The sequence below is a fragment of the Sus scrofa genome, chromosome 4 (genome assembly GCF_054392235.1).
Source record: "Sus scrofa isolate SSC_HxYL_T2T_F1_AM1 chromosome 4, Sscrofa_HxYL_maternal_Yorkshire_Landrace_v2.0, whole genome shotgun sequence".
Lineage (NCBI taxonomy): Eukaryota > Metazoa > Chordata > Mammalia > Artiodactyla > Suidae > Sus > Sus scrofa.
In genome coordinates, this window is record NC_139386.1 from 20,463,525 (window position 1) to 20,491,325 (window position 27,801).

At 43.3% G+C, this 27,801-nt stretch overlaps 1 protein-coding gene across 6 annotated transcripts in view; it reads left to right on the forward strand.

Moving 5' to 3' along the window:
- Positions 1 to 27,801, forward strand: part of SAMD12 (sterile alpha motif domain containing 12) — a 427,734-nt gene that overhangs the window by 223,995 nt on the left and 175,938 nt on the right. For all 6 annotated transcript variants that reach the window (XR_014843452.1, XR_014843451.1, XR_014843450.1 and 3 more), the window contains one exon: positions 13,883 to 14,023. Coding sequence is in view for 3 of the 6 variants with exons in the window: in XM_085021822.1 (XP_084877948.1) it covers positions 13,883 to 14,023 (141 nt within the window). In the remaining 3 variants the exon portion in view is untranslated. The remainder of the gene's footprint in view (positions 1 to 13,882; positions 14,024 to 27,801) is intronic.

Below are 27,801 nucleotides of genomic sequence, written 5' to 3' on the forward strand. Positions count from 1 at the left end.
AGGGAGAAAGTAAGACCTGAGCCAACCCTTGAAGCCCATCAGACAGGAAGGGGGGAGGGAAGACATGAGAAGGTAGGTATCTGGGGAGACACGGATAAAGGAAATACTGAAGAGAGAATCTCTTCCTGTGGCTTATCTTATTCCAGCATAACTTTTAGTGCTATAACCTGTTGACATCAAATTTTGGACTTTAGCCTTGATGAGCTTATTTTTACTCCTGCTTGGAGGACAGGAGGAAGCTGTTCAGGAGATGTGCATTTGTACTGTCTCTTCAGCATTGAAGCAATGCCAGACAGTGTCAATCAATTGTTACAGTCTTAGTTTCCTCAAATTTTTTGTCACTTACCAAACAAAGCAACCTTATTTCACTTTCATTACTCTTTTATTCATGAGGACCCTTAAGTTAAACCTCATCTGAAGTGTTGTGGTTATGGGCTCCGAGGCATTTCAGGACCTCGAAAGGGAAATTTTTTCATGTAGAACTGAGTTGGGATCCCTGTTCTGCCATGAATATCAGTTTCTTCATCCTTAAAATGGAGAAAAGAATGCTTCCCAGGCTGATTTTTGGCTGAAATGGGACAATGGATGGGAAAGGGCCTGACACATGGTAGGTGCTTTTCCCGAAAGTGTGTTTTGTGTTGTTTTGCCTCATCATTCACCTGAGTCCCAGGAACCTCCAAACCTGACGTTGCGTCTGTCTCTTGGATTAATTAGTATTTTGAGAATTAGTTAGTTGAAAGCAAACATCTACAGCAATGGTTCTCAACCAAGAGTGATTTTGCCCTTCAGCAGACAGTTGGCAGAAATCTAAGGACGTTTTTGACTGGCACAATCCTAAGTAGGTAGAGGCTGGGGGTGCTGCGACACATCCTACAATGCCTGGGACAGCTCCCCAGAACAAGGAGTTACCCATTCCCAAATGTCAATAGGGCCCAAACAGAGTCAAGCAGATAAGCTCCTCTCAACGTGCATATCAGTGTGGGATGTACTAAGTCAATTTTTTCACCATTTTAACCCCTACCTGAACTACCCCACTCCTTATAGGGTCTTGGGTGGTCCCCTTACCTTCCTTTAGGTCTGTTTCCTAAAGATGGCAATAATACTTTCTATTCCACTGACTTCATTGAGTACTTAATCAGCACAACATGGGGAGAGGGTGGCATTTCATCCCCAGTTTGTAAGTGAAGAAGCTGGAGAGATGAATCATCACAGCAGTAGCCATGGAGCAAACTGATCCAGCCAGCCCTGACTCTCAACTCCAAACCCGAGACCTCTTTCTTTTTCTCCAAAGCTTTCCCAGTAGATCTCATGAGCCTCATGGTCACTGCTATAGGTTTTATCACGTAATTACTTTTAGGCTGTTTAATACCTGCTGGTCTTACATCTGCAGGCTACTTTTCAGCGCCCCAAAGACAGGACTGTTTCCATCTCTCCTGCAGCATATTTCTGGAGCTGGGATAATACTCACTTGTTCTTCTCCCAAAGAAATCCCTGCTATGAATCAAGTCCAACATCGAAAAGTTTAAGAAAAAAAAAAAAAATGCATCTCTAAGAATCAGGAAGAGAAAGTTGAAGTAGCTTTGAAACTTTTTTAAACATTCTTTTGCTGATGGGTCACTGGTCAGATTAATTTGTGTGTGGAGTCCAGCAAGCCCAGAGCCTGCCTCTTGAGCAGGTGAACATTATACGCGTTGGGCTGTTAAGGTCATGAGTGGAATACCAAGGGGGAGGAGGAGGCTGGTGATAGTCACGTGCTTCTTGGTAATTAATTTTGGAAGATGCCTAATGCATGGTGGGTTACTCACCTACTGACATTGGGTTAACAAAGAATCTCCAAAACCATGCATACAAACACTGACAAATAAAAGCAAACACACCAAGAGCTCTGTTCTACCTATCAAAAACAGAAAAGCCCTTGAAGTGGTTTATGAGATCATAAATCTTTGGCTATAGTCTCCATTATGTTGATACTACACTTCTTCGCTTGAAAAATCTGCTCTGAGGTACAAGGGAAGTAATTACTGAGTCTTCTCAGGGACTAAAACAGAATCCCCAAACAAACCGTTTTAAGGTTTTCTTAAATTAATTTTTGGAGGGGATTTGGTAACTCTGTGTACTGCCAACAACATACAAGGATTTAACCCTTAATTTTCTGTCTGGAAGCTTTGTCTGCCTTCTTGGGGGCGGGGGGAACTGGAAAATAGAGCAGGGCCCCATTTTCCCTCTGTTTGAAAAGGACTATAATGTAATTTCTCTCTGACTTTATATTTCAGATGGAAATTAGCACTATTTCAGTTTCCTCCTGTTAGCATCTCGGCACCTAGCTATATTGAAACCAAAACACTAGATTGTCTAAAATAGTCTTTTTACCCAAGACTGGTTTAAAAAAAAAAAAAAATCCATATAGAGTTCCTATCAGTGTGGTCAATTACTTACAGGGACCACTTGCAAATGTCCATTAACCCTTCTCCTCCTCAGCACAGAGGAGGGGCCTTTAATTTACTGCTAATCAATCTGAATGTAGCCAAGTGAGTGACCAGGCCTGGCAGTGGACTGTGCTCTCAGGTAGAAGTGAGAGGAGTCTTACTAGTCCTGAAAGGTTTAGTGCACCTTCTGGCCAAGCAATGAGGCAGTGGGTTGGCTGACCTCAGGGTCCTGCTCGCTCTGGTCCTGGTGATTCTCAGTCACCTTTAGGAAATTAGGCTGGGCGGAGGGTTACTTCAAAAGATGGGTTTGCACTGCACGTTAAATTGTAGGAAAAAAAACAAAAAAAAACACCAAAAAACAGCCAGCCAGTTTGGACTAGTTGCTAACTGCCTGTTGTTTCATTAGCTGTTCATCTAGGACAAGCCGCCTAGAATGGAATCTCAGAACTTGGAGTTCATTCCAGAAGCCAGTTGAAACCCTGCAGGCAAGATTGCCTGAATCCCTTTCCATTGTAATTGAGAGGGAGGTGGAGGAGGAGGAAAGATTAAAAGTCAGATGTTGAAAGTGGCAACTTGTGAGTCAGATGTGACCCATAGACGTGCTTCGTTTGGCTTTCCTAGTGTGGAAAAAAGGGGACAAATTTTCAATCAGGAGTTTTCATGAAACTTTTGAACTTTCTGTTCTTAGCTTCAAAATTGGAGAAGTAGCAACACCTAGCCTGTATTGTAGCATAGCAAAAATGGGTTGGAATTGCACATTTTAGGAAAAAAGCCAAACCAGTCTGTCCACTGTCAGCCACCTAATCCCAGCTGTCCCTTAGAGCAGGCAGCTTCACCCAGTGATGTTATCCTGACAGCTTCTGAGTTTGTCACCTCTGTTGGATAAGGAGGTTGCCCAGGTGCATCAAACAGACAGAAGTATGCTGTGGGGTTTAAGGTGTAGTTCATATAATTTATAAGGAATAGTAGTGAAAGTACCAACATTTGCCAATGGTTAACTTTCTGAAAATAAGTTGCTGTGGGTTCTCATTATTCGTACCTACACCCTGATGGGCTTTCTTGAATGGCGATAAGCAGGACAGGACAGCAGCTCCACAGAAAATTACAGATAAGCTTGGATCTGTAAGTCAAGATTCTCCTGGGTGCACGCGGTACAAAGGAGCTCAACTTGCCCCCACCCCCCAGCATTGACTTATATAAATGAAAAACCCCCGGGTACCTGAATTCAGGCAAGGCTGTATTCAGGAAATCAAATAATGCTATCTTATCTCCCTCCTCTCACAAGCCCCCTCCTCCATTCTCTTTCTCAGCTCTGCTCTCTCCATTGGCTGAATTCTCTAGCAAATTCTCTCCATATTAGTGGCAAAGACAGCCAGTGACAACATGTTTAGGCTTGTAGGGTTCCTTGGGATGAGATCTAAGAAAAAGAACTCAGCTCTTAGAAACCATAGTAATTCTGGTACATTTTATTTGCCCTGTCTGGGTCACACGCCCAGCATTAGTTTAAGAATATTTATTCATTTCTCTAATAATTAGTGATGTCAAATGCCATATGATATCACTTATATCTGGAATCTAACATATGGCACAAATGAACCTGTCCACAGAAAAGAAACTCATGGACTTGGGAACAGACTTGTGGTCCCCAAGGTAGAGGGGGAGGGGGAGGGAGTGGGATGGACTGGGAGTCTGGGGTTAATTGATGCAAACTTTTGCCTTTGGAGTGGATAAGCAATGAAAGCCCGCTGTCTAGCACTGGGAATTATATCTAGTCACTTGTGATGGAGCATAATGGAGGATAATGTGAAAAAAAGAATGCATATATATATATATGTGTGAGTGTGTGTGTATGTGACTGGTCACTTTGCTGTCCTGTAGAAAATTGACAGAACACTGTAGATCAACTATAATGGAAAAAATGAAAATCATTTTTTTGAAAAAAGGAATATATATTCAGTGCCTCCAGTGAGCACAGCTCTAGCTAAGCAGTTGGAAACATCCTTACATGACAGGAGGAGGTGGGAGGGAATCAGAAAACAGAAAGTAAACATAATGAGAAAAGTATGTAGTACTTCAGAAATGAAAAGGACTACAGGGACTGTTTTGCTTAGTAAAAGCCCCACCTAAAGAGGAGGAACAGCCCCTACCCCCAGAGAAAGACAAAAGCGAGCTTCTTTTACCAGAAATGGGCAGGGATGCAGTGTAGGCAAAAAAGGAGGTATTCAGAAACTCCAAGCGAGTGTTTTATGCCTGTGAACATCATCTCTTGTATCTCTCAGGTGCTGCTTTGGGTTGGGCAGAGAAAGAAAAGAAAGTCTAAAACCGGCTTCCCTGTAAGTGGGGCATCTGGAAATGGCAACGGGAGACGCCGTAAACATGCTCCCAGCCTCATGCTCCACACCCAGTGATGTCCAGCTTCTCAGAGTTCCCTGAAGGCACCATTTGGTGGTCCATCCGCCTCTGCCTAAGCTGTTTCCTCCACCTCCAATGCCCTTCCCCCTCCTCCATGCCCAGGGCATGTGGACGTTCCTGGGCCAGGGATCGAACCTGCGCCACAGCAGTGACAGTGCCAGATCCTTCACCTGCTACACTACCAGGGAACTCCACTGACATCTGTTTCTTATTCAAGGACCTCAGCAAAGCTAGGTACCCCCTCCCGTGGGCTCCAGAAGAATCTGCGCTTGCCCCACTGGCAGGGATGTTCCCCTTCTCCTCCTGGTTCATCGTCATGAGACACATTGAGTCCATGGTACAGACACGGACATTCAGTGGTGAGGGAGGGCTGGCTCTGTTCCCGGCGCCTTTCCAGGACCCCTCAGGCCCCTGTCCTTTTCCACTGCAGGGGGACCGAAGGGTGATGGTGATCACGGCCTCGTGCGTCATAGCGTCACGCCCCCGTTTGCACTGCTTGCTTTAAGTCCTCAGGAACAGCGATCCTTTCCTGACCCTCATGCTCCCTTCCTGAGATTTGGGGAGCACCTGTGGTCTGTGTGCAGAATTCCTGCGTGGCAATTTAGGGAGCTGATTAAAGAGCATGGCTCCTACATCTCTTCATCTCCTAGACCTGCAGCTTAGTGACTATATGACCTTTCGCTATGTTTAGTAGCTCTTAATCGATGATAGATAATCATAGCATCTTCAGAGAGTTGTTGAAAATGAGGTAATCCATGTAAAGCTCTTAGAATGGTGTTTAACACTTAATGACGGCTCAATAAAGGTCTGCTGGTATTCTTGTGATGAGGAGGAGGAGAAGGGGGGAGGAGGAGCCCCTGGCAGCCAAAGAATCACAGTCCCCAGTTTGCCTGGTGGTTCCAGTTTGCAAAGGGCATGTGTTCCTGGGATGTCACCTGATCCTCACATTCACCCTATGAAAGTGTCATTTTCGTCCCCAGAGTAGAGATGAGGAATTTAAGACTCTGATGTGCTTTCCAGGGCCCTTATCTCTACCCTTTAGCACATGAGCCCACGCTTTTGTGATTATGTTTCTCTCCTTGTATCTCTGTTCCAGAAATTCCTATTTTGGAGTAATGGTGAGATCGAAGGAACATGGCTTCAGGCAGTGGTACCCTGGTGGTATGCCCAGCACCTGTCACTCTGATCACTCTTGCTGTGGCCCAGACAGGGTTGGCATAGAGCCAGGGGCATCTACCTGCCATGTGTCACAGGTGGCCTTAGCTTGGGAGCAGATTGGGAGCTAACCCAGTATACAAGTGGACATTTTTTGGGGGAAATGTACAGTGACCTCTATTTCCAGAAGAAAAGAGGCCCTGTAGTTTAGACTCTTTGGGAAAAATGGCATTTCCCAACCGCTTGCAGTGGCACCAAGACTTTCCAGTAGGGTAGGAGCTGAAGACACATCCTCTGCCCCACTCCGGCTTGCCCTGAAATTTCCTGTTGGGCCTTATGGTGTGTGCTCATTCATCTTGGAAAGCTGTGATGGGGCTACTGTTAGAGTTTCCTGAGCAGGGACTGGAGTTACCCAAACTAGAGATGAAAGCCAGATGGGTCCTGAAGATCAGAGACACATGCCTACCCCCAAGTCTCCCCACTGCCCCCATATCCCCGTTTCCTGTATGGCTTTATGCAAGTACTTTCTCTGAGCCTCACTTCTCCATGTGGAGTGCAGTGAACCACTCAGAAATCTCCAAAGTTCCTTCCAACAAATAGCAGACTGAGTAATGGCCATTCAGAGATACAGATCCTAGTCCCTGGAACCTATACGTGTTTACCTTACGAGGAGAAAGGATTTTACAGATGCGATTAAGTTAAGGATCTTCATAGAGATTTTCCAGCATTTGTGGTCGTTGCTGTCTTTTTAGGGCCACACCCACAGCATATGGAAATTCCCAGACTAGAGGTCAAATTGGAGCTGTAGCTTCCAACCTGCAATGCAGGATCCGAGCCGCATCTGTGGCCTGCCCCGCAGCTCATGGCAGTGCTGGATACTTAACCCACTGAGCAAAGCCACAGATGCATCCTCATGGATATTAGTTGGATTCGTTACCCCTGAGCCACAACAGGAACTCTATCCACCATTATTTAAATGGGCTCTAAATCAGATCATGTGTCCTTATGAGTGAGAGAGACAGGATGAGATTTCGCACACTGAAGAGGAAAAAGTGATGTGGCAATAGAGGCAGAGGTAGAGCAATGTGGCCACAAGCAAAGGAATGCTGGCAGCCAACAGGAGCTAGAAGTATCAAGGAATTCTCCCCTGGAGCCTCCAGAGGAGGTGTGAGGAGGTGTGGCCCTGACGACATCTTGACGTCAGCCCACCGACACTGCTGTTGAACTCTGGCTTCCAGAACTATGAGGAATAGATCTCTGTTGCTTGGAACCCCTGTATTTGTAATGTGTTAAGGCAACTGTTGAAAACTGAGACACTGCTCTCTAAGTCTGCTGTCAGTCACCCGTTCTCACTGCCCATCTGCTCAGCAAAGCTTGGCACCTGTCTGTCTTTGAGGCTACAGGAAGGTGAAGTGATCATTTAGTCTTGAGTTCTGTCTTCCTTGGCTGGCATCTCTCTGGTCAACACCAATGAAATGCCACCTCTTCCCTGTGCTACATTCAGTTTCTCATAGTTGGTGGTGTCCTGTCTGAGAGTCAGGTTCCAGTCAAGTCTCTTGCATTGGAAAAGGCAGCAACTTAACAACCTCAACGTCCTCAGTATGTGCATAAAGAAGACAACATTCAGGAGTTCTCGTCGTGGCTCAGCAGGTCATCTGACTAGTTTACACGAGGACGAGGGTTCGATTCCCGGCCTCACTCAGTGGGTTAAGGATCTGGCATTGCCATGAGCTATGGCGTAGATCGCAGATATGGCTCGGATCTGGCATTGCTGTGGCTGTGCATAGGCCAGAAGCTACAGCTCCAATTTGACCCCTAGCCTTGGAACCTCCATATGCCACAGATGCGGTCCTTAAAGGAAAAAAAAAAAAAAGACAACATTCATCTATTGGCTCTAAGCATCTACGCATATTCATGCATTCAGTATTTCTTGAGTGTTACTGTGCACCAGCAGGTGGGCAAAGGTAGGGCATGTGTGACAGTGGAGAACCTCCCGGGAAAGGTACTTACGGAGCTGGCGTTGCGTTAGACCGTACTTAGCAAGGCTTTTGTGTATATGGTCAAGCTTCAACTGTGGCAGATTTCTGCTTCTCCAAGATTATTAGCAGAGCATGAGATCCAGGTTTCTGCTGGGCGAACTCCCTCTTGGAATATTCCTTGACTTGAGCTTCTCCAAGGGATCCTGAGACACAGTTACAGCACCCAAGACAGCTATGGGGGTTAAGCATTAGAGACCTCGAGTCATAGGAGGTCCCTCTCATTTCTCTAAATTCCACCAGGATCTGTCTGTGCTAGGTTTGAAAGATTATGATACCACCCTAGCCCATGGCAGCCTCACTTCCTGTTTTGACGGCCATGGCGGTGCATTGACTCACTGTTCCTCGGCTCCCTCCCCACCCCCAGTTTGTCCCCCATAGAGTGACCAGAGGGATTCTTCTAACATATGAGATCATGCCCAAGTCATCCCTTACACAAAACTGTCCCCATTTAAAATAAAGTTTGGAGTTCCCATTGTGGCTCAGCAGTTAACAAACCAGACTAGTATCCATGAGGTTGCAGGTTCGATCCCTGGCCTTGCTCAGCAGGTTAAGGATCCAGCATTGCCGTGAGCTGTGGTGTAGGTTGCAGACACAGCTTGGATCTGGCATTGCTGTGGCTGCAGCATAGGCCAGAGGCTACAGCTCCAGTTCAACCCCTGGGAACCTCCATATACCACGGGTGCAGCCCTAAAAAAACAAAAGAAAACAAAAAGAAAAGAGTCTGAAGTCCTCACTGAGGCCTAGGACGCCAAGTGACCTGGCCCCTGCCTTCTCTTGGGCCTCATTTCCTACGTTCACATATCTTGCCTACTCTGACCTCATACCACTAGCCTTCCTGCCATTCCTCGAGTTGCCTTGACACGTCTAGATGTTCCAGTGTCACCTCTTCAGAGAGGCCTTCTCTCATCACCCAAACTGCAATAGCACCGTCTCCCAGGAGTGTTCCCCGTCTATGCCTGTACATCAGCTAATTTGTACATGGCCTGCCTCTCACATGAATGGTGAGTTTCACAAAGGCAGAAGCTACCACTCTGTCTCTGTAGCTCCAGTACCCAGGATAGGCTCAGGCATACAGTAGTGCTCGGTAAATACTTAAAAAAGGAAAGGAGTCAAAGGCCCCAGGATGATCCACATGAAGGACTTTATGCTTCTTCCAACTCCAAGATCCTACGAGCCTATGAAGGGCCCAGCAGCCTAGGTCACCACAGTTGCCATTTGGAACCAGTTCGGAGTATCAGGAAATTTAGTTGGTGCTTTTTTGAGATTGGGTTGACTTTTCTCTCCTTCATCCCTCACCATGGAGGCAGCTGACCGTGGGTGGTCCAGACACCTTTGTGAGAAAAGGCAGGACTGTAAAAGCCATGCAGCACTCCTCTATTTTCTGCCTGCGGTAGCAGCCTCCTCCTTCATCTGGTGGTTACTGGACTCTTGAATAAAATCTTTACTTAATCCAGTAGTCTTGACCTGACTGATTCTTACTTAAGTCCCAGGCTAAATAGCCCAAACTCAACGACAGCTCCTTGATACCCAGACTAGTTCAGGTCAACCGTTCTGGGCCCCCATATTTGCCCTTTCTTAGGATCAACTCATGACACACTTATAGATATTTATCATTAGCTACCTTCCTTATCATTCTGAAGCTCCAAGAGTGACCCTGTCGCTCTTGTCTATCATTATCCCCATGGTGAAGGACATAGTCCGTGCTCAGTAAATGTTTGTTGAATTAACAATTGCATGTTTGTGATAAGGAACGAAAAGTGACAATGTAAATTGAAAAAAAAACGCAATTGATGATTGACTACTTATCACTTCCCTGACTCACACTTGTTTGGATTCTCTTTCTTTTGTGGTCAGCGGGAGGCGGGAGGATAGGAGATGACTGGGACATTTACTCCTGTAAATGATATAATTCTTGTGAGGAATTTTCGGAACCACAGTCTTGAATGATTCTCTAAAAACCATCCATGGAAGGCGGGAAGTCAGAAATTCCTCAGTGTACAGATCATGAGCTTTCATAGAAGTTCTCTCATATAATTTCTCAGTCGTTCTCCTGTGGTCTAAGACTTTTATTTTCTTCCCAAGGAAGATAAAGCGCCACTAAAGGTATAGTAGTAAGAGGAAAAAGCACTCATGTTTTAAATATTCTTTAAGCTTTTTCTCAGTTTTCCTTTCTTTCAATGGAAATAATGCAAATAGTGAGTTCCCATCATGGCTCAGCATTAATGAGCTTGACTAGAATCCATGAGGACGCAGGTTTGATCCCTGGCCTCACTCAGCAGGTTATAGATCCGGCGTTGCTGTGGCTGTGGCGTAGGCCTGCAGCTCCAGCTCCGATTAGACCCCTAGCCTGAGAACTTCATATGCTGTAGATGCAACCCTAAAAAGCCAAAAAAAGAAAAAGAAATAAACAACAGCAAGAGCATCTTCAGTCTCAAGGTTTAGATAAAGCAACTTGAACAGCCAGGCATGTAAAAGATGAAATCTTGATTGGTACCATTGTGTGTAATATATCCTGTAAAATGCAGACTTGTATAAGTGATAGAGTTTTGTAACCTGTACCTTGAGCTGATGCTATTAACCCAGCCAAGCAGAAGATGACATTCTGATAGGGCTTATGTATCCATCTTGGATCAGTCAGATGCATTGATGGAAAAGTTGAAGCCAGAGGTTCTGAAGGGGCCATCCTTGTGTCTTTTTCTGCCAAGAAATTGAGCCCTGCACATGGGAATAACCCCCTCCCCCGCCTCTGACTTATTAGCATTGATGATGGACCAGCCAATATCTCAGGACTGTGTGTCTTACCAACACATCAGCAGCTCTGGCTGCTGAGTGTCCCAGCCTGTGAAACCACAGTCCAAATAATGAGGAGCAGAAAAACGGGAGGACATCTGCATTTGGGTGATGGAATGGACTTAGATACTCTGAACTTCATGGGTTATTTAACGTGATATTTGTTGTTGAGTTGAGGGCCTGTTTAAAGAGCCAGATGTCTGCTATTTGGAGGGTTATCTATGTCAGTGAACCCCAAGTCCTATACTGTGTTTCCTGAATGACACTTCAGGATCAAGTTCTGATGGCAGAATATTGGAAGGCAAGGCTGGCCTGGAAAGCTCGGGGCTCAGGCTCATGCCTCCTTAGCTCTCCACCTTTGAGTGTGTCAGTGCCCAGAAATTAAGAAAGGGATCGGAAAGGAAATCTCAAGCCAATAGTTCTTAAAAACATGTACATTCCTGTTGCAAGGCCAATTGCTGCTATAACAAAATACCACAAATTTAAATCAACCCAAAATGTGTATTGTTTTAAGCCAGACTGTGTTGTGGCTTAAAACAATACAAATTTATTACCTTAACAGTTGTAGGGATTGGAAATCCAAAATGGGTCCTACGGCGTAAAAAAATCACAGTGTTGGTAGAGCTGCACTGCTTCTGGAGGGTGTAGGAGAGAAGGCGTGTCCTTATCATTTGCACTTTGTAGTAGCCAGAATTCCTTGGCTGGTGGCTACATCACTTCAATGTCTGCTTCCATTCTCACGTCTTTTCCCTTTCTATCCACCTCTGGTTTATAAGGACCCATCATCACATCTTCTCCCTCTCTATCTTGTCTCTGGTTTATGAGGACCCATCATCACATCTTTCCCATCTCTGGCTGTCCTGTCTCCCATTTATAAGGACCCATGCGATTAGATTGGATCCACCTGGATAATGCCAGATAATCTCCCATCTCAAGATCCTTAACGAAATCCCATTTGCAATGTCCTTTTTGTCATATAAGATAACAAACTCACAGATCCCAGAGATGAGCATCCATCTGCCTATCACAGAAGGCAGAACCACTTGAGTCTGTGGGTGTCCTTTGCTTCCTTTCTCATGGCCGCCATGATCTGCCTGCCCTTGCCACGAGACCTCCGGTTCCCTTCCCGCCACCTCTCCTTCCTCTTCCAGATGCAGCTTTTACTGACACTTGAGACCACCACCCACGTCTACAGCTCCCTACACTCACTTCCTTGTCAGGCACTGGTCCAGGGCCAAATCGGTAGCCCTGGTTCTCATCAGTGCTGCCCATTAAATATATCTTCCTCCCCCTCCTCTTCCCAGCACATGATGGAAGCAGAGGTCATGTGTGGATCCTTGGTGAGTGGGAGGGTTCATGTGTTTAGCTCTGGCCCATCATTTGTAAGTGCATCGAGGCTGAGCATTTCAGTGATGCTATGAGACCTTCCAGCACCTCTTGTTTCCCTCTGGTACAGTGACGCACAATGTTCAGAGTGGATGGACTTGCAGTTGACCCTTAGAATAAACAGGGAATGAACCTTGTCACAGGCACTGATATTTGGGGGTTGCCTGTTACTCCAATAAGGAACCTAACTTAACCTGACTGATGCATTTAGCATTAAAGGGAGGTAGAAAATAAGTGTGAACAGCATGGGTTACTCCTAACTCGTTCTTCCCATGTGTCCTCTCCCTACTCACAGGACACATAGGCTTCCTGTTCTCAGATGAAAATGCCTGTTGACCCCACGTTCTGGATGTTGAGTTTCTTGTTTGAAATGTATACATATTCTTTTTGTTTCTGAAGCGTATACAATAGTATACCCAAAGACTTATCATGGATCACACACAGTGGACTCTGTTTATTCTTGGTCAATTGAAATGAAAAAAGAGCTGCAGGTGTGGTGACTGGGGGTGTTGTTGGGGGGAATACAGGGTGGTACTGTGGTCCTTTAACAACAGTCTTTCTCCCGCTAAACTCTCACAGTGGATGTGTGGTTATTCCCTATTCCCAGGCAAGCACAGAGTGGAAAGAATTGGGGTATTTGATGGTAAGCACAATAGCAAGGGAAGCAGGCAGACACCCCACTCCCCAGGAAAAGAAAGTAATTGAAAGGAAACTATGGCAGGGGGCCCAGGGCCCAGGATGTCTGCTCTGAGGGCGCTCACCTGCGGCTCCTTGGTTTACAGTCTTTAGCTGCCCCCGCTCACCCTTCTCCTCTGGTGCTCAGCCCTGCTCGAACCTTTGCGTTAGGCCAGTGGTTGAGATTAAGGCATGACTCCCACCTGCTAGAGATGGAACTCCAGTCCCAGAGGTGCCCCAGGGAGGTGGATGCCTGCCAATTAAAACTGGAACTTTGTTTATTTTTTAGGGCTGCACTTGCAATATGGAAGTTCTCAGGCTAAGGGTCGAATCAGAGCTGCAGCTGCCAGCCTACGCCACAGCCACAGCAATGCCAGATCCAAGTTGTGTCTGTGACCTCCACCAGCTCATGGCAATGCCAGATCCTTAACCTACTGAGCAAGGCCAGGGATTGAACCCGCATGCTCATGGATCCTAGTTGGGTTCATTACTGCTGAGCTACAATGGGAACTCCTAAAACTGCAACTTTAAATGCATGTCTCACAGAAACCTTATTAAACCCAAGTTAAACATTGCTGGAGTTCCTCCGCACTTAGAGTGCCTAGGTCTTCAGCTGGCTTGTCAGTGACATGGGCTCTTCTAGGCAAGCCTCAGAACCCATCACCCAGCAAAGAGCATTGTTTCTATGGAAACCTGCAATCTTGACCCACATACCCAGGTTAAAATTTTGCTGCTTTATTTAACTCAATGTACAGGTCAGTTGGGAATTTCCAATATTAGATAAAAATTGAGGTTCTTTTTTAAAATTTGTGGAACACTTTTTCATCCTGCTTATCTCTTCCTGTCAGCAGGCCTAATGGAGGACTCTCTGTGCCAAAGTGTCTGTGTTTAGATGGAAACTTCTGTTAGGGCAAGAGGAAGATCAGCCAAGAGGAAGATGGAACTCCTTTTCCAGACATTGCTCACTTGCTTTTCCTTTTATTTCTTGAAACCCTGCAGGGCGCGCCCTGCTGAGACTTACAGACAAAAAGCTCGAGCGAATGGGGATTGCCCAGGAGAACCTCCGGCAGCACATCCTACAACAGGTGCTCCAGCTGAAGGTGCGAGAAGAAGTCAGAAACCTACAGTTACTCACACAAGGTATCCTGCTGCTGCCTAGTGGGTGGATGGGAGGGAAGACAGGAGGAAAAAAACCACTACCGTCGTGACAGAGGGGAGCCAGGGAAAAATTGCTCCTGGTTTGCTTTGTCTTATTTTTGCAGAATTTCCTTTATTTAAAAAAAAAAAAAAAAAGAATGTAGATTAAAAGTCCACTTCCCTCCTAGAACTTCTCTTTTCCATAGCTCACATAGGGAAGGATGTACAGATAAGTCATGAACGAGCAGGCAGAATTATCTGAGCTAATTTCAAGGTTACCACATATAGCTATATAGGTTGTAGGCCACACAACCCCCCAGGAGTATCATTTTCATAGATCAGGATACGATCGCACCCCCTAGAATTGTACAGTGTGCAGTCTGCCCAACTGTACAGTGCAGCCCAAGCTATTTTGGTCTGACTACCAATTCTGAGGTGGCCTTGGAATTTGAGTGATTCCATAGTTAATATGACTGTGATATAAGCGGAATTTTTGTTGGGTTTTGCTTTACTTTGCTTTTCACTGACTAATGGGAGAAAAGTATTTTAGAGGTAGGTGTCTATATGTATAAATAAGAATACACACACTCTTTAGAAATTTTGAGAATCCTATTTAGCATCTTACAAACAAAATAGAATAATTTTTTTTAAATAGACTCTAGGGAATTTAAAACTGGAATATTACAACCATATAGTTCTAAACAAGAATCACTAATACTTTCAATATGTTGAGAGCACTTAAAAGCCCTATAACTGGAAGTGACAGAATAAAGCTGGCTTTGAAGAAACCTTTAAGTCACACTATGTGTAACTTGTAAGTGTAGGTAAGATTTGGTTACTGTCAACCTCTGTTGGCTATAACCCTTTATTTGTTTTGTTTTAATGCCCATTGTACAGCTGTTTTAAATGAAAGGATGATAAAATATGTATTTTTGAGAGCCTTGGGTATTTTTCAATCTGCAGGATATTGTAATTGCATGCATGCTGATATTGGAGAAACTGGGTCAGCCAAGTTTCATGTTATTGCGTTTAGATTAACCCAGTAATAGTCTGTTTGCCTAGAGGAAATAATGTACTGCCTGAAAAATGACTGCTCCAGAAGGATAAGTATAGACTTCAAGTGATATGAAAATGATATTGTTTATTTGGTATGCATTATTTGCATCAGTCTCCAGAGACTTCCAGTGGTAAATTTACAGGTATGGGTATGTTGAGTGACTGAAATGTGAATCTAACATGCTGATATATTTTTAAGTTTCTTTTAAGAAGTAAACAGAGGTCTAGGAGTTCCCGTCATGGCTCAGCAGAGACAAATCTAACATCGATGAGGACACAGGTTCAATCCTGGCCTCACTCAGTCTGAGATCTGGCATTGCCGTGAGCTGTGGTATAGGTTGCAGACGCAGCTCAGATCTGGCGTTGCTGTGGCTGTGGTGTAGGCCAGTGGGCTACAGCTCTGATTCAACCCCTAGCCTGGGAACCTCCATAGGCCGCAGGTGTGGCCCTAAAAAGAAAAAAGAGAGAAAGAAACAGAGATCCAGAAGTTCCCTGGTAGCTTAGCAGGTTAAGGATCCAGCACTGTCACTGCTGTGGCTCAGGTCACTCCTGTGTTGTGGGTTCAAGCCCTGGCACCAGAACTTTCACAAGCTGCAGGCACAGCCAAAAAAAAAAAAGTAAATAGAGAGCCAAAGATTTATCACAAGAACATTCATCTTAGTGCTCTTGATAAAACTGAAAAGTTAGAAGTAACTTAGAGGTTCAGCAGTATGGGAAGAATCATATAATTCTGTTTAAATTCAGAAGCTACAATATAGTCATTGAAATTATATCTTCAAGGAATGCATGACAATGTGGAAAAGTCCTCAAGAAGTAATAGGAAGTTGGGGGAAAAGGCCATATATAAAATTTTATTTTTAATAGGAGCCCAATTTTGTAACAAGAATATTTTTTATAGCACATAGAAAAGGGGATGCAAGTTGATTTATCAGTATTTTGATAATGGTTCTCTTTAGGTGGTTGGTGATTTTAATTGTTTTCTTTATATTTTTCTAAGTTTTCCAAACTTCCAAGTATAAATCCATATTACTAATATCAGAACATGCAGATAAATTTTTTAAGCTTCAGTCACAAGCGTCGTTCTGCCCACTTCTGTTTAGTGTCTGGGGTTTCCTCTGCTCTTTCATTTTCCTCCCATGGTGACATATAGAATGAGACCTGAACTCATCACATGTGCCTTTAATTTTTTCCCCCCTCTGCTACTGTCAGCCTGCAGCATGTTTGCTTTGCAAAATCATTTTCTACAGCTTTCATTGCCCTAGATGCATAATATATAAGATTTTTCCTGAGATAGTACTCAACTCTATTAAGCTAAATACATGTTTGTGTTCTGGGAAGGTAATGCTAAGTTCAGCCTTTTCAATTCAGTTGTTGTCATTTTCTTCTGCTTTGAAAAGCTCTGCCTTTTGAATTCTTTCCTTGCATTCCCTTTAGAAGAGATCACGTTGTCTAGCTCTTGGGTATTTTGTCTGCACTTGTATTATCTTTTTTTATTGCTTGTCCTTTCCACGTTAATGTTCAAACTCATTTCATGTCAGACAGCCTTTGAAAATCCATAGCCTTGCTGAAGTAATGGTTTCTTTTTTCAAAAAGTGAAACAAAAATTGACACATCATACTTAGGACTAATAATAGAAATTCTAAAGACAGTTGGAGTCGCCTTAAAGTATGTGGTGTCTAAGTTTACTGTAATAAGAACAGTGACTCCATTCCACCCAAGTAAACCAAGTGGCTTAACATCTGTATCATATGGAAAGCATCAGGGGGGTGATTTGTGATTCAGGGTTGAATATTTGATGGCGCATCTCTGAAAATATTAATCAGTGGAAATAATATGCTAAATAAATATAAACCGGTGTCTTAGACTATGACTTAGGTTTTGGAAATCCCTGGGCTTTCCTTTTTAAGGGTATAACTCACCCCTCTGGTCTCTAGAGATAATAATATCTTTCCCAACTCGCATGGGACTATGCCTCTGCTGTGATGTGATTCGTTTTTTGTTTGTTTTTAAGAAATATTTACCAATGGGTGCCTTTAAATGAGAGTCATTGCTTTCAAAGTAGTCTATTTTTAGGAAAGGGATTTATTTTACAAATGATTGATTAAATTCCTTATGTGTTTCCTTCTGGCTTTTGGAGGCAATGTCAAGACCCAAGCTTTAATTGAATAGCAAAAGTTGAGGACGACCCTAAATGTCCATCATTAGGAGACCAGCTAAATAAGTCATGGTACCTCCAGGCCCTGAAGTATATTCTGAAGTTAGAAACACAAGACTGAAGAAGAGTAATATGGAAGGGTCTCTGAGATGCTGGGTGAAGTGGAAAAAGCAAGGTGGAGAACAAGGTATAGCATATGCTGCGGTGGCGAATCGAAGAGGGAGAAATAATCGTGTGTATCCATAAGTGCTTTGTTTACGTGGGGAAATACTGATGCACAAGAGGCTAATACAAGCTCTACCCACGGGACAGGGAAGAAGGTGAACAGAGAGGAGATGTATGCTTTATAAGTCACTTTATATACCTTGAAATGTGTGTTAACTGCTTAAAAGAACAAAGGTTTTTTTAGAAAAAAACAAGGAGAAGGAGAAAGAGTGACGTTTAGCATCAGACAGACCTGAATTTTTAATCTTGGCTCCAACACTTACTGCTGTGTTATTTCAGGGAAGTTACTTAATCTCTCTGTGTTCCAGTTTCCTAATTCCTGAAAAGTGAGATCAACAAATCGAATCACCTCATAGGGACGTTGTAAGAATGAAAGGAGCCAAAATACATACACCGCTCAGTGCCATGTGACACTAAGTACAGAACGTAGTTAGCAGGCAGTAATAGAAGCCACAAAAGTAAATCAACCTCAGTGATTTATAACCAAGCCTTATTTTTGTAATATCCTTTATTGAGATACTATTCACAGGACTTGCAGTTTTCCCACTTAAAGGGTAAATTCAGTTGTTTTTAGTACAGGTACAGAGTTGTGCAACCATCACCAGAATTAATATCAAAACACTTTCATCATCTGCAAAAGAAACCTGGTACCCATTAAAAGTCATTCTCCATTTCCTCCCAATATCCTTTTAACCACCAGCCCTTAGAAACAATAATCTGCTTTCTGTCTATTTGCCTATTCTAGACATTCCCCATGGATGAAATTATTCAATACGTGGTCTCTTGCAATTGGCTACTTTCCTTTGGAATGACATTTCTTATGTTCACTCATGTTCTGAGCATGTGTCAATATTTCTTTTTATTGCCAAATAATGATCATATGAGTGATCACGTTTTACTTATCCATTTATCAGTGGATGGACATTTGGATTGTTTCTGAATCTTGGTTATCATTAGTAATGTTGTTTTGAACATTCTTGCATAAGTTTTTGCGCAGACCTGTTTTCATTTCTCTTGAGTATATACCTGAGCATGAAATTTCTGAGTCATATGGTAACTGCATGTGTGACCACTAGAGGAGCTGTCAGATTGTTTTCCAAAGCAGGTGCATCAGTTAATATTCCCACAAGCAGCATATGAGGGTCTCCATTTCTCCATACTCTTTGCCAACGGTGGTTATTGTCTATCTTTTTTGCTATAAGCATTCTCATAATGTGTAGAGTGGTATGTCATGGTGCTTCTGATTGGCATTTCCCTGATGGCTAATCATGTTGAGAACCTTTTCTAGTGTTTATTGGCCATTTGTGTATCTTCTCTGAATAAACATCTGTTTGGATCCTTTACTCATTTTTCAATTAGGTTATTTGGTTTTCTTCAAGCTTCATCTTGGACCCACCATGTTTCACCAAGCTTGAGACTTGTGAAGTTATTTATAAGATCTAAAGCTAAATACTGGAGTTCTCTGGTAGCCTAGCAGTTAAGGATTCAGTGTTGTCCCTGCTGTGGCTTGGGTTCAGTCCCCGGCCCAGGACCTTCTGCATGCTGTGGGCATGGCCAAAAAGAAAAATTTAATTTAAAAATAAAACAATATAAAGCTGAATATTTGACTGCCACTTCTTAAGAGGAACTCCATCTTCAAAGGATGAAGTCTTGTCCCCACTGGAGGCATTCAAAAAAAAAAAAACCTGCTGCACACTTGGAAATCAACGCCAAACAAATGAATAAATGAAACAGATGAATGAATTCTAAAGATTTTTCTCTCATGGAAACAGCATTCCTGTGGATGAAGAACTTATGCACATATCCCATCAGTTATATCAGTTTGTAATCAGACCTCCACTTTAGATACACCCATCTCAAAGCTCCTTCCACCATGTTTCTAGAGGCAATAATCTAATAGATAATCAAGCCTAATTTTCCAATTTTTGATTCATGTTTTAAAACTTGTCTCATGCTTTTCATTCTACACCAGTCATTTTCACTCAGTCGGCTAGGAGCCCCATGATAGCAATAGGCCCAAGACTGTTACAAGTGGCCGGGGGGGGGGGGGGTGCTTCAGCCAGCCACTATGGGTTATTGGAACACAGGGAAGATGGAGTCTCTGCCCTCCTTTTTCTTGCAATCCTCCTTCTGGAGACCAACCAAAGACAAAAACTATAAAGTATTTAAAAAATATGTGTAGCAGATCCATAGTAAATACATCAGTTTAGAGACACCATCAATGATTCATGACAAAAATTCCTGAAATGGCTCGTTATCTAAAGCCAGAATGATCCTTCAGCTAAAATACCAGCCCCTGATTTCCATGTCTCTATTCACAAGGGCCCTATAATTACTGGACATTTGCAAGCACCACAATCAATGTTTGGCCCTGCTTTATTGTTTTTCTCTTTGGTGCCTTTGAGCTGGGTCCTTCCTCCATGCAGCTTTTCGGTCTTCTGTGTCCTGTCCATGGAGTGGCCAGGATGTCTATCTTGGCCAGGTGGTCTTGCTTGCTCACATGTTCCTGCAAGAAGTTCGGCCGTGTCAGGGCACCTCCGGCTGACTTTTGGAAAATGCAGTACAGAGCTGGAAACATCATTATTATACTTTTCCTTTTGCTTGGTTCATGAGAGACAGGAGGAAAAAAAAGTTGCCTTATGTAACACACAGAAGTAGTGCAAATTATTTTGGGATCCGTCAGATTAATCTATAATCAAGCATATGCGGGACATCCTTAGCTCTTTCATGCTGGGTGGTATTTCTAAGAAGAAAAACATCCCAGAGATACGGAAAGTTATTTTTCATATAGCTAATGAGTATTAAATGTTTACTATATGCAAAGCGATGCACTAATTGTCCCATCAACTCTTGACATTTACCCTACCATAATCAGGACTGTGGTTAGCCTCAATTTACATATGGGGAAATGGAGCACAGAGAATTTAAATAACAGACCCAATGGCAGATAGCTGTTAAAAAGCATAGTACAGGTCTGTCTGTCTCCACAGCAGTCTTTTATCCATTACACTTCATCACCGCTGATCTGTCAAATGAGGATATTAATTCCTATTTCATGGCAATAATGTGAGGAATACATGAGGTTTTGTGTGGAAACTATATAGCATGGCATATTCTAGGAAGGTAGGTTGGCAGACTTATTCTCTAAAGAGTGTTTTAGACTCTGCAGTCCGTATAGTGTCTGTTGTAAGTAACCACTCCATCATGGGAGAGCAAACACAGACAATCTTAAATTAACTGTGTGAAGTAAACCAATAAAACTTTATTTATAAGCACAATTTCTGGGCCATACATTGTGAATCATTTTTTACAAGGTCAAAAAATGTAAACTTATGACATCATCAGCAAGATCATTTTTTTGTAAACAACAGGGTCCTACAAGTACAAGGAACTATATCCAATCTCCTGGGATAGACTCTGATAGAAAATAATATTAAAAAAGAATGCGTGTATATATATATATGGCTGAGTCACTTTGCTGTACAGCAGAAATTGGCACAACGTTGTAAGTCAACCATAATTTTAAAAATTTAAAAACTAAAGAAGAGTGGATAAACAAAAGGGTCCCCCTGTATAAAACAGGGAATGGTATTCAATACCCTATAGTAAGCCATAATGGAAAAGAAAAAAGGTTATTTTTTTTATTCCTAGTATCTTCCCTTTCGAGCTGAAAATCCTTCCCTCTAACCCAGGGACACTATAATACGGTGCTGCTCTTGGGACATCTCTTCCAATGTCTTTTTTTCTTTTTAGGTCCACACTTTCAGCATATGGAAGTTCCCAGGCTCGGGGTCGGATCGGAGCTGTGGCTGACGGCCTACACCACAGCCACAGCAATGTGGGATCCAAGCCGTGTTTGTGACCTACACCAGAGCTCACAGCAACGCCAGATCCTTAGCTCACTGAGTGAGGCCAGGGATTGAACCTGTGTCCTCAAGGGTAAATTCAAGCAGTAGAAAGCAATGTTCCAACTGGAGGATAAGCTAAATGAAGACAGTCAACGCTGCCATCTTCAAAGGCCTTTTTAATTAGTGCCGACAAAATGCAAAAAAAATCAAGAATATGATTGTTTACCAAGGCCAGTTATAGCTCATTAAACATTAGTGTTTCCCGTTGTCCAAATATATGTGTCAAATTTCAGTTGTGAATTAGATGGCCAGATGGACTTTTCCAAAGCTCCATCTTATGGAACAGCACAAATTAGAAACACTACTTTCTAATCCAAGAAGACTTTTCAGAACCATGTGTACAGACTGAGTATTTTAGTCCAGTCACCCCCACAGTGATACTTCAGCAACTGAAGTAGGCCATCTGAACTAGAATAGGCCATCTGGTCCACCTCCTTGCTTAAAGAAGGAAGTCTTTGTAGAGCATTGCAGTAGACTCTTTGAGAAACTTTCTAATCTCATTTTACAGATTTGGGCACCAAGACCCCAAGAGGGTTAGAGGGTAGTCCATGATTACACAGCTAGTCAGTGGCAGAACTGAAACTGGATTCCAGTTCTCTTAATTCCCAGGCAGGTGTTCTTCTCTCTCCTTGTTTTTAATAAAATATACTTTACATTCAGTAAAATTTACCATTTTTAGTGTACAGTTCTGCAGATTTTAACAAGTACATACAGTTGTATAACCATTACCCCAGTTGAGATATAAAAGTTCCATAACTCAAAAAACTGCTGCTCCTGGCATCCCCTTCTTCTCAAGACCTCTCCTTACCCCCAGTCTCTGGAAGTCACTGTGTTCTGTTCCTATAGTTTTGCCCTTTCCATAATGTCATATAAAGGGAAGAGCTTCTTTCACTTGCTATAATGCAGAGACTTATCAAAGCTGAGGGTGTGTGTCACTAGTTCCTTCACTTTGATTGTTTAGTATTGACTCGGGATGGATATACCACAGTTTGTTTATCCCTTCCCCATTTGAAGGACATCTGGGTTGTTTCCAATTTTGGCAAATGCTAATAAAACTACTGAAAGCATTCACATACAGGTGTTTATATAAACGTCAGTTTTCATTCATTAGATAAGTACTGAGAGGTGGGATTGCTGGATTGTATCATAATTATACATTTAATTTGATAAGAAACTGCCAGACCAGTATTCTTCTGATTTTAAAAAAATAGTAATAAAAAGAATAACGACATTGGAGACTGGCTTTAGTACATATAAAAATATTGGAGGTTTTCTGAAAATCATTACACCATTACAGAAGTCCTCCCTAGCATTGCTTGGAGCCACCATTATTTTAAGAAGGCCCTGCTTCCCTGGGCATATCTAGTAAATTGTCTCAAAGCAAGTTCAAGTTAAACATGTCTACAGTGCACACAATACAAAAAATTAGCATCTATGTACAGGCAATAGGTCATGGTTTTCCCCAGTTGTCATTGAGAAGTAAGTACTTCTTTTGTCTCTTTTCTGAGGAAGAAAGTCTAATACTTCCAGCTCCTGGGAGAGAAAACATGAGCCAATCATATTCCCTTATATGCATACATGAGGTATGTCTAATAGCCCTTTCTAGTATCTCTCAAATCATACTATACACACATCCAGGCTTCTCCATATGTGTTATTCAGCTCTGTCACTGGTGTTATAAATCTGATGCTCACACATCAGTTCTCTTCCTGCTTGGCTCTTCTGCTTTGTCATTGGATAGCAGTCAGCTTTTCCTCCTTGGTGCTCCTCTAGTTCATGGGCCTTGTAATGACTCTCTCGGTTCCATTCTCTTTCTAATGGCTCTTCCTCAGGCTGGTAACACACCACCCTCCTCCGCCACTCCGCCAATGTTCATGCCCCTGGGGACAGGTTCTCCTGCCTCTTCTCATCTTGCATGCTTCCTGGAGGATTGCACCCACTCCCGTTGCTTTAATCACCCCCTACTTCAGAGTTACTCTCAAATGCATGTTAGGCCTCTATGAAGCTTCAGTTCCTCACTTTAATATCCCTGTGAACCTCGAATATTCCACTGACATCTCAAGTTAAAAATATCTAAAGTCAACTCCATCGTCTTATTCACACCTCCCCACCCTCTTCTTCTCTCTGTGTTTCCTCTCAAGGTTATTAATGCTTGATGCATTCCATCACCTAGCAAAGAAGGTTCAGAGTCACCTGTGATTACTTCTTTCCACTCCCCACTTACATGTCATCAGTGACCAAATCCTTTGAAATCTGCTTGTAAAATGGCTTTCCAGTCTTTCCCTGCCTCATCCACACCCTTGCTGCTGTGTTAAATTATCCCTCTCTGGCTCTTTCCCAAGCCATTAGAATAACCTACTAGTTATTCTTTGATCTCTAGTCTCTGCCCTGCCCCATTCATTCTCCTTTTAATTAACTTCCTACTCCTGCTGCCAGAGTTAATTTAAATATATTTCTGATGACCTTTTTTCCTCCTTAAAACATTTGATGGCTCCCAGTTGCCTACAGAATAATTCTTTAGCATTCCATAGGAAGCCATTTGAAAGCAATTCATAGGTGTATTAACTTTGGGCAAGTTACTTGTCAGAGATTAAGATTCGCTAGTTGTAAAAATGGGGGTAGGATCCATTTCACAGGGTTGTTGTCCGTGGTGTAATAATACTCATGAAAAGACCAAGGCATAAGGAGATATCACCTCTTCTGAGAAGCCGTGCCCATCTCTCAGGCAGAAGCAGTCATTCTCTCTTCTTTATCACTAAGCACTTTGTTCACACTAATTATCTATTCTTTACACAGTATCCATTGATTATCTATTTGTTCTCCCAGCCAATGAGCAATAGGCTCTGTGTTAGGTACTAGGGATAAAAAGGAGCATCCAGAAGTTCCCACTGTGGTGCAGTGGCTTAAGACTCCAACTGCAGCAGCTCAGGTCACTGCAGAGGCATGGGTTTGATCCCCAGCCCCTTACAGTGGGCTAAAGGATCCAGTATTGCCGCAGCTGCGGCATAGGTTGCACCTATGGCTCAGATTCAGTCCCTGGCCCAGGAGCTTCCATACTTCCTTATACCATGGGTGCAGCCATGAAAAATTAAAAAAAAAAAAAAAAAAAAAAGGATCACCCAGTCTAGCAGTGAGGAAAGGACATGTATGCCATTGTAGAGATACAGAGATGCATAGTGACAGCATAGAACTAGAACTTAAACTCATCTGGGAATTGGGGATGGGAGAGGGATAAAGGAAGATTTGCTGAAGGTGTAGTTCACAGACTAGATCTTAAAAGGATAAAAGTTTTAACAGATGGACATGGGTTGGCTTGAAGCAGGAGCAGCTGCTTGTCTAAGGGCATGGTGACCTGGTGTCTCTTTTGTCTCCCCTGCAGAACATGGCAACCTCAGTGTCCTCTGACTTTGCTGGGGTTTCCTGCCTCCTAGCACAGTGTCTACAGAAAGTGGATCCTCTGTTTATTGTTGCTGATTTAAGTGTAATTGTTGCCCTGTTCTCTTATTTACCAGCTCTATTTCATATTCAGTGGCATCTCAAAACAGTGAATGCAATATCCTTTTTTTAAGGGATTTGTAATGAACGAGAATAGCTACAAAGCCACTTTGCATTATCCATGAGCAAATTGCCCAGAATCTTTTATTTGTTTGTGATTTTTTTATATTGACCTGACTGGTAAAGATGACCACAGTGGCTCTTAAATGTATATACCTTTGTCAAGGGCTCTTAAATGTATACGCTACTCCACCTACCTTGAGTTGTTTTGCTTAATATTTTCTAGACTTCAGTGTTCTCCTGAGTGACACTGTCAACTGAGTGTAGAATGAAGCTTTTCTCCTAAAACCCAGTTAATTGCCCCAGGGGTCACGGTGGATGAGGATGTTGAATGAATCATTTTATAGGATTGTGAGCAGATGATTCCTCTGGCATCAGGGTCTTTCATTACCACTTTTTCAGTTGGTGTTATTTGATTATTCCCTACCAACCACACATCCCTTCCCAGCTGCCTCCAGGACAGCACTTCTTCAACCCACTACCTTCTCAAGCTTTCCCCCAATGCATTTAAATGTCTTCATACCCTATTGCACAAATATTTCTAATTTTATCAGGTCTTTGAGCCTTCAGAGAAATCCTCATTGGTATAAGCTTCATATGTAGAGATCTAAGCACAGACTTCTTTGCAGATTATTAAGAAGCTCACCTGTCAGGCAGTTCAGCAGTAGGGTTGGAATTGTCACAGATACACCCTAGCTAGTGTCCACTCCTATTCCATTTTCATCCTGGGCAAGTTCATTCAAGAAAGTGTTTTATCTGTACTGAGGCTTGCAGTGGACTCTTGCTCCTTATCTGTTGCAGTCTTCATGGTAGAAAAATACCTGCTCGTTCCAGTGCCCTGATGGTCCCTCTCACTGCAGTATGGTAGATGTGTTCACACATCTTTCTAGCTTGGGCACTGCTCTATCAGGAATTACCATTGTCATTACTTCCTCACAACCCAATGTTCTAAGGCATTTTTTGCATGGTGAAGAGCAATCATTAGGGAACCCCAGAGACTCCAAATGCTTCATGTCTGCCTTGGCAGGAATCACCAACCTCATTTTTTTTTTTAAACTATTGACACTTTACATTAAATGTTTGTTCTAAATGAAATTAAAAATACATTTGCTGTCTCTGATTTGGACAATTCAAGATGGCCATGAGATTGCATTGTTATGTCATCTTGTGCTCTGACTATGGATTTGGAGAATTTCGAATGACTGATATTGCATTGGAGAAAGATGACATCTAGGTTTTCCAGCACTGACATGGGTTCGTTTCTTTGAGGTAAGTCTAGATGCTACCATCTGGGCTCTATGATGTTCAAATCTCCTGCGGGCTTTTAGAAAGGTAATTGCAGTAGGACAATGGCATGTGGAGCCGATGAGAGAAAATCAAATCCATTTTCAAGGATGCTCTGAGCTGTTTTGGCTTTTCTAAGAAGAAATAGGGAAATATGCCTTCTATGGGCTTGAGAACTTGTCCGTGCTGTTGTATATGATCTACTTTCTCTGTAGCTTTTTTCTTTAGGGCAACCAATCCTCAGTGCCTGGCGTAAGGCTCTAGACAGGGTAGATGTTCAAGGTTCTTCTCTCATCCAAGTTTCTCCGGGCCAATTCCAGAAGGCACCACATGCACCACTGTACTGTCGATGGCCCAGCCTTGTGCCCCAGCCAAGAATTAAAATCTTCTGTCCCCTGAAAGAACCCCTCCATTCTTAGTATCCCTTTTTGTTTGTTTATCCCTTTATAGTAGAATTTGCACCATCCACTAGTAATTCATCTTTAAAAAGTTTACTGCGATCCTACTACAGATGGACCCAGCACGATATGCTCTGTGTTAGGGATACAGGGAGGTATATGCCTATCCATGACTGTGAAGTCAAAGAGACAGGAGGAGTAACACAGGTAAATGTAGAATTCTAGGATCCAGGAGGAAGGGCATCTGATTTAAAAGGAATGTATCAGGAAGATTTCCAAGAGAAAGTGACCTCTGAACTGAGCCAGGTGTTACAGTGTGTTTCTCTTGAATCATCAAGCAAATGTAAAACTGCCAAGGTGATAAGAGCCTTGGAGAGGCACACCTTGCCCTAAAAGCAGGTTTACTAACAAATCGTGGATTTACTACTGGGTGCCTGCTATGTGTCAGCCTTTTTACTGGGTGTTGGGGGAACTCACCAAGCTAGATGGACACAGTTGTCACCAACATGGATTTTATGATTTAATGGGGAAGGTACTCATCAAAGAGTCGTTAACATGACAAGTGATGTGAAAGGGGATGTTTGTTATGCCTGGGAGTGAGTCAGCAGAGGGAATTCCCTGATTCTGAAGGATCAGGAAAAGCCTCCCTCAGGAAGCTGAGATCTGAAAGAGGAAGAAGCATTACCCAGGGCAAGTGGGACTTCAGAAGATGTCCCTTGGGAGGGAACAGCCTGTGGTGAGGTCGGGGTAGAAGAGGAAGCTTGGTGCGTTCTGGCGACAAGAAGAAGGCTAGCTTGATGAGAGAGCAGGGAGTAAGAAGGGAGGCAAGCCAGCTGGAGGTGAGGCTAGAAAGGGACCCAGGGGTGATGCGAATGCTCTGTCTGTTGGGTGAAGGGATGGCGAGACCGTGGGGAGACCCTGAAGGGTACGGGGCCAGAGCCATCCTGGTCAGATTTGTGTGTCCGAAGAAGAGACGATGCCCTGGAGAAGGACAAGACAGGGGGCTGGACACCCAGCAGGAGGCTGCAACATTGACCCGTGCAGGAGATGACAGCAGCCTGAATGAGGATGGTCGGAAGTGGGGGTGGGGGAGTGAACTCAAGAGACAAGGCAGCCTGGGGCGGTTGACAGAGAAACAGCCAACGAGGGGATCATCAGGCATCAGCCTTCCCTTCTCTGCACCACGGTCCCCTCCCCAGG